Here is a 10,995-nt window from a genome sequence, read left to right as displayed (position 1 = left end):
TCTAACTCATGCAATTTAATCTTGGGCAAGTCATTTCCTTTATGTTTATGAGAGCAGGAGCAATGTGCAAAGCCCTGTCGCTACCTGATGTTATCGAACCACTCAGTGCTCGTAAGACCTCCTGACGCTGTGATTTCTGTGTCCCACCGTGCAGAGTGGGCAAGACATTTCTCTGCCTACGCTTGGCAGGTGCTGGGTGTCAGATACTCCATAGGGACTGGCAGGGACATTCTCCATGTCTGGATAACAGATTATTACTTGGAAAACTTTCCCAAGAAGATCCAATCTGGAGAATTGCAGTTAGTGACTGTGAAGTGGATCTGGCCCAGCCCGGCTCCTGTAAACACTCAGTTCAGGCCCCAGGGAGGAAAGAAGGTAAGGAACTGCTGGATGGATTCAATGCTCTTTGCCACCATTAATTAGATATGATTGTTCTCTCTCTCTCCTGCTATCCACTTCCCCTGGCCCCACCCCATCCCCAGTGCTGTTCCTTGTCCCTACATGGCCAACATCCTGTCCAGTTTCTGTTTCTCTGTCCTTGTCTCTGTCCAGCTCAGCCCCTGTGTTTAATTCTGTCTCTGTCACTTGCTGTCAGTCCAAGATGGCTCCCCACCCATCAGCCTTTCTCCAGGTCTCTCTCTGTCTCTAGCATCCCCCATGGCCATTATCTCTCTCTTGATATTTCTAATTCCCCCTCGTTGGGATCTGGCTTTTCCTGGCCAGGGGGCTGGGGAGGGGCTGGAATGACCGGTGAAACACAGCGCTGGGGATGTCCGAGTCACTGACCCGCCTCTGTCTGCTCTCTGCTAACAGGTGTGAGGGGGAGAGGGAGAGACCGGCATCCTGCAGCAGAGGTTTCATGATGGCCGAGTTGAGCACAGTGTCCCTTCCCCCAACATTGTTTGGCCTAGTTTATGAAGTGGAATATAACGAGACTGGATGCCCACTGGCTGATGCACCACCAGGAACCATCTACAGCATCACTGTGCTCATCTGCCTGTTCGGGCTGGTGGGGAACGGGATTGCGCTCTGGTTCCACGGCTTCCACATTAAGAGTGTCGAGGACTTGAACCCCAGACAGCACGGTTCGTTGTTTGACTAGAGAGAGACAGGCAACACCAGCAAGGTCTGAACTCAAAGCTCTTTATTGAAGAGTGCACACAACAATAGAGAGCGGCCCATCTCCAAAGAGAACCAGCCAGCCTCTAAGTAAAACTAATAGGTTTTTATAGACAGTTCCGTCGCGTCACAGATTTATTCATAAAGCAGCCCACCCCTCCCCTATGTTAGTTAAAATCCTCTTTCTCTATTATGCATGCACTTCTACCCCCTTATTGTAGATAACTTTTAGCAAATCGCAATGCTTCACTAATTTTCTTATCGGTATGGGTGTCAACCAGGAGACAAGGAGTTAAGAACAGACATAACACAAAAACAAGGAGTGGAAAACAGTGCCTCCAATCTCAACAAACTGTTCCCAGAACATTTGGTACAAAAACGCAGGAATGCAGGCCCCCCCTTTTTTCTTACTCCCTGCAACTTAAATAAGTATTCTTTCATTCTACTTATTTTGTTTAGGGACTTTTCCAGCAACCTTTATTGGCCTGACTTTGGTTCAGTTGGCATAACTGCTTCATATTTAACTTTTTTTACCTAATAGTCCCCCCTTTGTCCCTAGAGTGCCATAGGGGAATTCTTGGGACATACTGGTCTCTGTAAAAAGAAAAGGAGGACTTGTGGCACCTTAGAGACTAACCAATTTATTTGAGCATAAGCTTTCATGAGCTACAGCTCACTTCATCGGATGCATTACTAGCTCACGAAAGCTTATGCTCAAATAAATTGGTTAGTCTCTAAGGTGCCACAAGTACTCCTTTTCTTTGTATGAATACAGACTAACACGGCTGTTACTCTGAAAACTGGTCTCTGTGTGGAGTGACTTAGAAATATTTACTGGTTGGTAGGGCACAGCTTGGTACCCATTTAACAGCCACATCTTAACATAACATACAAAACTATTAGGCCATAAATAATTACAACAGCACTGCAAAGCAAGTTATGTAACCAGCCACCTATGTCTGGAACCCAGTTGAACAAATTGCTCCACCATGAGTGGATTCGCTTTTTTTTATGGTTTTTTTGCAACTTGCATAAGGTGGTTTGCTCTTTCCCAGGTGGCGTTATAAACGTCCAGAACATACACACAGCATTCTTGCCCAATTAACGCACATGTTTCTTTTTGAGAGGCTAGCAAATATTTAATGCCAAGCGGTTTTGGAGAACCATCTGCCTTAGTTTTTTTTGTTTGGTTGCCAAATTTACCAAGGCATTGGCAGTAGTATTTGCCATTATTTTTAACATTTTTTGAAGTCTTATGACTCCTTCCCCGATACGCCAGGTGGCACCTCCACAGGCAAAGACAAATCCTGCACAAGCACCCGTCCAATCATTTAGGATGCGCCAAGTAAGGGGGCAAGAGTCATTCGCATTTTTTTAGCCCTTTTTACATTTTTTTTTTTTTTTTTTTTTTTTTTTTAGGGAGACGTGTGCGGTATACTACAGGTGGTTCTAACCAAGCCAAGTAGCAGGATCCACTCCATGAAGGAGGGAGGGCTAGGTGTGCCTTGTTACCACACATCCAGTATACTCCAAAAAGGGTAGGAGTGACTTTGGACCAGGTATTATTAATAAGTTTGTACCATTCAGTCCAAGATGGGAGGAGGGAGAGTTTAGCCACGGAAGCGTTAGAGGAACATAAACACATAGTATGAGCTGGCAGGTTATACCCAAGCGTACAATTTATAACGTAATGCTTAATTAACTTATGTCCTTTATATAAAAAATGGTTTTTTATGCAGACTGCACTTGTTACCCGCGAATTTATACCATGCGGAGGTGCAAGAGATTGCCCCATTCAGGAGAGAGATATTAGGACCTCTTTTACTTCCAAAATGAGTGCCATTAAAGTAGGCTGTGCACTCACTATTACCCAAAGCTATTTTCCCTTCTTTTAAGAGGCACCATTGACCAACTTGTTTTTAAACTATTAGATACTTGCTTTTAGAGATGCCGGTATCAGCCCAGGTAATATTTTAATTGCCTGAAGAATTTTTTTAGGACGGGGTCCAGGTCATGTTCATTGCACTAAGGGGAATAGGAACCATGGGAAGACCTTTGTGGCTATCAGCTGGCATTAATGAACACACCCAGCATGAGGTGTTTTGTAGGGCTGGCATACAAGATTTCATTTCAGGGGCAAGACAAATAAATGTATTAGAACTGTGTGATTCTATAGTTTTAACTTTTTGTACCACCAAAAAAGAAAAATAACAAACAAGTTAAAAACACAAGAACCCAGCTTAAAGAGCGGGGCCATTTTTTTTTAAGAGGACACTACCAACTTAAGGCTTTTTTTAGCTGCAGCCGGAGCTTCAGGTCACCCAAAGGAGTGGCAGTTCATTTGTCTTGAGCACAGATGTCATCTGCGTCTGATTCATCCGGTTTACGATGGGGTGAACGTGCATAGCTCCCTCGAAGTCCGACACCGTCTGCTTCTGGGGAACCTTTTTCCAGGTCAGGTTCCCTAGCGGTGCAATACAGGTTAGCTCTCTCAGTGGACAAGGGAGAGGTTACTAGCACTTTACCTTGTCCTTTCCCCTGCTGTCCAAAAGGAGGAAAGGAAAAAACCCGGAAGGAGGGACAGGCTGATCAGTAGTCGAAGTGAAGTCATCTTCAGGTGGAGGGGTCTTTTTGCAGTAAGAAGCATGGGTCCAGGCAGTCAGTCATTGGCACTTCACAGCGGTGTTGGTAGTTAGCAGGACTTAATAAGGGCCTTTGCAGCATGGGGCCAGAGTAGTCTTTTGTTGATGGACCTTTATGTAGACCCAGTCACCTGGTTTTAACAAATGGCAGGTTTGCTCAGGATTCTTGGAGCAGGACTTCTTTCACCTGTAAATGCAGAGACCTAACACATTTCATTAATGTCTGGCAGTGTGTTGCAGATCTCACAGCTGCTTGGCACATTCAAGCCCCCCTCTTTCTTGGCTGTCAGCCAAATCCTAGCTGTGAGTAGTGTCCTTGGGCAGGCCAGTGTCTTATTTTTGGACCGAGCCTACAGCATTGAATTAGCTCGTCCTTTGTTCTTTTTTCTTTTTTTTTTTTTTTGGCTTTTATTAACCTGCAAAGGAAACTTTTACTTTTTATTTACATACCTTTGTTTAAAAATGAACACATATACATTGCCCATTATACAGCACTTTAGTCTTATTGTTCAATGTATGCCACATACACCCTTCTAGGAAAATGACTTTATTACGGAGCTTTGGAGCAACAAGCCAGGACAAGCACACCCACTTTTGAGGAGTCCACTTGGTACAACCTCTGGTGTTCAATAGCTTTTTTTCTTTCCCAACCCTCTGGCTAGAAATTTGAGGTAGCCAGAAGGATCCCATGTATAATATGGGGAGTGGGTTAACCTTTCATGTCCTTGCTTCTAAAGACTGTTGGTGTGTGAATTTTAACAATTTTTTTTTTAATTAAAAGATCTGGACAATGAATTTTTTTTTTACTTAAGCAAATGTATTAAACTTTAGTATATTACATTTTCCTGATATTATTTAAACACTTTGTATTCCAAGTTGAATAAAACAAGTATCTGCATTTTGATTTAACCCTTCTATTTAATTTTAAACTAAACTGTCCTATGAAAAATTAAACACAGCAATTCTGGCCACAAGACAAACAACACAAGACAGGACATAGAACACAGAACATAATTCCTGTTGTGCCAGTAAATTAATGAGATGTTGAATTGCTTTTCAGCTGGTATCAGTTTTCTCTGATTTTTTTGAAAGACAAAAAGAACATAGATCTACCCCTTCTGGGCAGTCAGTCATTACTTGAAATATTTCCTTTTTATACAAATACCCTTATTAATTGCAGGCAAAACAGAGGAATTACCCATATTTTCTTGTATTTGTTTTATAGGCAGCCCATCAGTTAGGTAATTTACATTAAAACAAATTTTTTTCGGCTTGCTTTTGGATTCACAGCTTAAAGATTGTTACTTTAAAAAGGGCACAATAAACTTTACCAGACTTTTGATTGCCTTTTACTTTTAACTCCTGTTTTTACAACACAACTCTAAAAAGGAAAACACCAACTATTGTAGCCCCTTAGAGTCTAATAGGATCTTAATTAAGTAGCATTATATATTTATATTTTTTTATACATTTGGGCGGTTAAATTTTAATAAAACCCCTTATGTTCTTTTAGCTAATTTGACTAAGTTTTTTATAGCCAAATGATTTCAATCACATAGTTTCTTTGCCTGGATTTATTTACAGACATTTCTTTTAAAAAAGGCCCATTTTCCATTCAGAATGGCTGCAAAGAAACCAAGAATTCTTTTTCTTCAGCATTTTTACAAATTTCAACTGATAATTCCCTCCAGCAACTACAGAGTTAACTTTTCACTTCAGCGGTCTACATCCTCAACCTGGCTGTCTCCGACACCTGCTTCCTCCTCTGCTCGACTACTTATCTCATAGCTTATGTGGTGGAATATCCATTTTGTGTGAAGGTTGTTTTTATTTTCATAATGTTGCTATTTAGCATGCTGGCTCTGTCGACGTACAGCACCAGCCTGTACCTCCTGACGGCCATCAGCACTGAGAGGTGTCTCTCTGTCCTCTACCCCATCTGGCACCGATGCTGCCGGGCAAAACGCTTGTCTGCCCTTGTCTCTGCCTTGCTCTGGGCTCTCTCCATGCTGGTGTCCTGTCCAGTGGGTGTTTTTTGTATTGTTCTTTTAGATGAAAACTGTGTCAAATCCTTCCTACCCATCTTTGTTCTGAATGTCCTGATATTCACTCCCACCATGGATCTGTCCAGTTTGACCCTGTTCATCAAGGTCCAATATAGATCACAGCAACGTCAGCCAGGAAAGCTCTATGCTGTTATCCTGCTCGCCGTCCTCTTCTTCCTCCTCTTCACTGTCCCTCAGAGTGTTCATATCTTCCTCTCTTATCACAATCCCAGTGAGATATTTCATGTGCTGGCCTCTGCAAGCAGCAGCACCATCCCATTTATTTACTTTCTAGTCGGGAGCTATGGGAAGCGGCGATTCTATGGCTCCATCAAGGTCTCACTCCAGAGGGTTTCTGAAGAGAAGACGGATTCCAGAGAAGATGGAGAGACCACCAGTGCAGAGCTAGTGGAGGCGGTCACTTAAATCCATACAGCACCCAGCCTGGGAGACCCTGTTCTGAGGATGGAAATTTCTCTAGATCCCAGAATCAAAGAACTCAGAATGGGAAAGGACTTGGTAGGTCACTTCCTAATTCTTCCCCATGCCCACCCAGAGCAGAGTCCTTCCCTAGAGGAGAGCCCCAGGGTTCTGTGCAGTTATAAAGAACAACAATGGGTCACATGGGGCCCAACCTGCTCCCAGTGGAATCAGTTTGGAAAGTCCTATTGACTTGAATGGGATCAGGGTCTATTATGGTCTGATCTGCTTTGTTCTAAAAATGCCTCTGACACGTAATTTCAGTTTTGGTGGCAAGTTTTCCGTGGTGTCACCTGGTGAGTGTTGTTATCTCTTCTGTAAAGAATTAGTGTTGGGGACATCTCGCAGCCTCCCTACTTTCCCTGTAAATATGCTGAATAAAAATTCAATGGCCTGGAGAAATGGTTGGGGGGAATAATAGTAGCATGACTAGGACTGTCCCCATGTAACTCATTCCCCAGCCAGCTCCCTGCGCAGACACACTCCCATGGAAGGCAGGGGATCGTTCCGTGCAGCTCTGGACTCCCGCTGATCCCGGCTGATATTTGAATAGTTCACCTTTATTCCAATGGAAATGATACAAACTAACTATCTACTAATCAAATTCAAACTCCTCTACTAATATTGCCAGGCACCAGTGCTCCAAAATGACCAGGCTAACTGCCAGGTATTGCTCTCTAACTCCTCTTTCTCTGTATTCACCCTGGCCTTGGTGATTTGGGGAATGTGAGACAATCTGGGGAATTGATTTACAGGGTATAAAGTTGTTGTGAGATGAACTCTCTGCAAGTATCCGTATCCGGCTGCAAACATCATTTTGATTCTACAGCTGTTTTATTGCCTTGCTACTGCCTCTGTACCTCCATCTTGGACTAAATCCCAAGGGTTGGGGGCCCAGGGATACTGTTTAACTTTGATGGTCGTCCGTTCAAACGGAATCCCCCTGGAAATGGAGATGGCTGATGCCCAGGGCACACCCATGTTTCAAGTGTGACTTCCATGGGGAGGTCACTAAGCAATAGATCACCTGGTGGGGACTCTGAGCACCAAGGTTTCACCTGGCAAAGGAGATGGGAGGTTGTAAAAGAGAGGGTTTGTCAGTGGCCATTTTAGAGACTGAGATGAGGGCACTGACTGCAGGAGAGAGAGAGAGAGTGTCTGGCTCAGAAGATGAGCCATGTGCAGGATTGGGGACCCAGGACTTCCTGAGAGACTCTGACCTTCACCCAAAGCATACACCAGCATGGTGAGGAAAGCGAGGCAGGGAAATGTGCCTAGATTTCTTATTGCTTTGTCTAGATATGTATATTTCTTGCACTAGCTATCGTAAAGAGTGATTGGTTTGAAACCCTTTTGCAAAGCTCGTGTGTCTGTTTGTTTCACTATCACGACCCCCTGAAGAGGTGAACTGTAAACCCAGAGTGCTCAAAAGTTTGGCAGTCTGGGAAAGGGTGTGTCTAAGCTACTGGGGAGTCTGGGGCGGGGTCAGCACTGGTGCTGGGGGTGAGGGCTGCTGGGCCGTCTAGTCCCATTTCTGTGAAGGGCTAACAGAAAGAGAGCCTGGGCCCAGGAAATGTGCCAGATAGGCCAAGGGGAGGGAAACGCTGCAGCCTATTCAGACTGAGGGACACTTAAGAGCACAAGGGGCCCGTGGGGTGGGACCCAAACCCAGCAGCCTGGTGAGCATCCAGCCAGGGGAGCTTTGCTAGGGCTGGGTGGGACAACGTGAATAAACACTGTGTCACAGTCACTTTGCTCGGCCTGTCTCTTGCCTGAATGGGAGCCTTTTGCAAAGGCCCCAATGTCCAGAAGGACCAGACCAAACGGGTTTTTATTCCTGGGGGTGCTCGTGGCATTTCCAGAAAGGTTCTTCTCTTCCTCCCAAAAGAACTGAAAACAAAAATTTCAGCAGCGTCAAAACGTTTGGACATTTTCCAATGAAAGAGTTTTGACATTTCATTTTGAGGCGACATTTCCTAAGCGAAACATTGATTGGAATCGAAAGGCCGTTTCAAAATGACATGCGAAAAGCTGCCTTTGATGTGACTGAATTGGCTTTTTGATGCATCACTTCAGCAAGAGATTCAAAAAAACCTTCAGTTTGGGTTAGAAACAAACTGATTTTCTTTTCCCTGGTTTCTCGGTTTGACCACACAGAGCGGCTACACGGACGCTCTTACAGCAGCGTAGCTGCAGCGGCATAGCTGTGCCGCTAGAAGCTCTCCACTCGAGACATGGCCTAAGGATGTAGAGGAATTGTATGAGGTTCAACCACACTGTCTGAGGATCAGCAGGCACTTCTGCTATTACAGGCTGTGTCAGAATCATAGAATATCAGGGTTGGAAGGGACCTCAGGAGGTCAGCTAGTCCAAACCCCTGCTCAAAGCAGGACCAATCCCCAACTAAATCATCCCAGCCAGGGCTTGGTCAAGCCTGACCTTAAAAACCTCTAAGGAAGGAGATTCCACCACCTCTCTAGGTAACCCATTCCAGTGCTTCCCCACTCTCCTAGTGAAAAAGTTTTTCCTAATATCCAACCTAAACCTCCCCCACTGCAACTTGAGACCATTACTCCTCGTTCTGTCATCTGCTACCACGGAGAACAGTCTAGATCCATCCTTTTTGGAACCCCCCTTCAGGTAGTTGAAAGCAGCTATCAAATCCCCCCTCATTCTTCTCTTCTGCAGACTAAACAATCCCAATTCCCTGAGCCTCTCCTCATAAGTCATGTGCTCCAGTCCCTTAATCATTTTTGTTGCCCTCCGCTGGACGTTTTCCAATTTTTCCAGATCCTTCTTGTAGTGTGGGGCCCAAAACTAGACCCAGTACTCCAGATGTGGCCTCACCAGTGCTGACTCTCTGGGGATGGAGTGACATTCAGCTGCAATGGGACACATCTGGAGCCCGCTTGACACAGAGAGTGACAGCCTCACACTAATACCGTTTCCTGCTCCAAAACAAAATCAGCCCCTGAAAACGGCAGTACAAGGTTTGCCGGATTTTATAAACATTGTCACTCACACAAGGAGCTGCTGGTGCTCAAACCCAGGACCGTCCATGTGTAAAGCAGATGTGATAACCGTTGCATTGCATATCCATTTCAGCAAAAATGGGTCAGCCATTTCTGAGCATGAGATCAGGGGAAAATACATTCGTTTGCTCATGTTAAAAGGGTTCCTAACTCTGTTTTGTCACAAGCCTCTAGCACCCTCATGCTTTGGAGCAGAGACTTGAAATGTTGCCAGAGGGTGAGGGGGGATTGCTCTGGTGTCAGGGATGTCCCGGATGACTGGAAAAAGGCTAATGTAGTGCCCATCTTTAAAAAAGGGAAGAAGGAGGATTCTGGGAACTACAGGGCAGTCAGCCTCACCTCAGTCCCTGGAAAAATCATGGAGCAGGTCCTCAAGGAATCAATTCTGAAGCACTTAGAGGAGAGGAAAGTGATCAGGAACAGTCCGCATGGATTCACCCAGGGCAAGTCATGCTTGACTAATCTAATTGCCTTCTATGACGAGATAACTGGCTCTGAGGATGAAGGGAAAGCAGTGGACATGTTGTTCCTTGACTTTAGCAAAGCTTTTGACACGGTCTCCCACAGTATTCTTGCCAGCAAGTTAAAGAAGTATGGGCTGGATGAATGGACTATAAGGTGGAGAGAAAGCTGGCTAGATTGTCGGGCTCAACGGGTAGTGATCAACGGCTCCATGTCTAGTTGGCAGCCAGTATCAAGTGGAGTGCCCCAAGGGTCGGTCCTGGGGCCGGTTTTGTTCAATGTCTTCATAAATGATCTGGAGAATGGTGTGGATTGCACCCTCAGCAAGTTTGCAGATGACACTAAACTGGGAGGAGTGGTAGATACGCTGGAGGGTAGGGATAGGATACAGAGGGACCTAAACAAATTGGAGGATTGGGCCAAAAGCAATTTGATGAGGTTCAATAAGGATAAGTGCAGCGTCCTGCACTTAGGACGGAAGAATCCCATGCACCGCTACAGACTACGGACCGAATGGCTCGGCAGCAGTTCTGCAGAAAAGCACCTAGGGGTTACAGTGGACAAGAAGCTGGATATGAGTCAACAGTGTGCCCTTGTTGCCAAGAAGGCCAATGGCATTTTGGGATGTATATGTAGGGGCATTGCCAGCAGATCGATGGACGCGATCGTGCCCCTCTGTTCGACATTGGTGAGGCCTCATCTGGAGTACTGTGTCCAGTTTTGGGCCCCACACTACAAGAGGGATGTGGAAAAGTTGGAAAGAGTCCAGCAGAGGGCAACAAAAATGATTAGGGGACTGGAACACATGAGTTATGAGGAGAGGCTGAGGGAACTGGGATTGTTTAGTCTGCGGAAGAGAAGAATGAGGAGGGATTTGATAGCTGCTTTCAACTACCTGAAAGGGGGTTCCAAAGAGGATGGCTCTAGACTGTTCTCAGTGGTAGCAGATGACAGAACAAGGAGTAATGGTCTCAAGTTGCAGTGGGGGAGGTTTAGGTTGGATATTAGGAAATACTTTTTCACTATGAGGGTGGTGAAACACTGGAATGCGTTACCTAGGGAGGTGGTGGAATCTCCTTCCCTAGAAGTTTTTAAGGTCAGGCTTGACAAAGCCCTGGCTGGAATGATTTAGTCGGGGATCGGTCCTGCTTTGAGCAGGGGGTTGGACTAGATGACCTCCTGAGGTCCCTTCCAACCCTGATATTCTATGATTCT

At 45.2% G+C, this 10,995-nt stretch overlaps 1 protein-coding gene across 1 annotated transcript; it reads left to right on the top strand.

Moving 5' to 3' along the window:
- Positions 1–359: 359 nt before the first annotated feature.
- LOC141988705 (mas-related G-protein coupled receptor member H-like) lies at positions 360–6,232 on the top strand. The gene is made up of 4 exons (XM_074954613.1): positions 360–375; positions 814–1,057; positions 1,661–1,670; positions 5,481–6,232. The coding sequence occupies exons 2-4, from the start codon at positions 860–862 to the stop codon at positions 6,230–6,232; spliced, it is 960 nt and encodes a 319-aa protein (XP_074810714.1). The 5' UTR covers positions 360–375; positions 814–859.
- Positions 6,233–10,995: the final 4,763 nt, after the last annotated feature.

This window comes from Natator depressus, chromosome 6, assembly GCF_965152275.1.
Source record: "Natator depressus isolate rNatDep1 chromosome 6, rNatDep2.hap1, whole genome shotgun sequence".
Classification (NCBI taxonomy): Eukaryota; Metazoa; Chordata; order Testudines; family Cheloniidae; genus Natator; species Natator depressus.
Note: the sequence above shows the minus strand (reverse complement) of the source record. Positions and strands in the feature narration are given on the sequence as shown.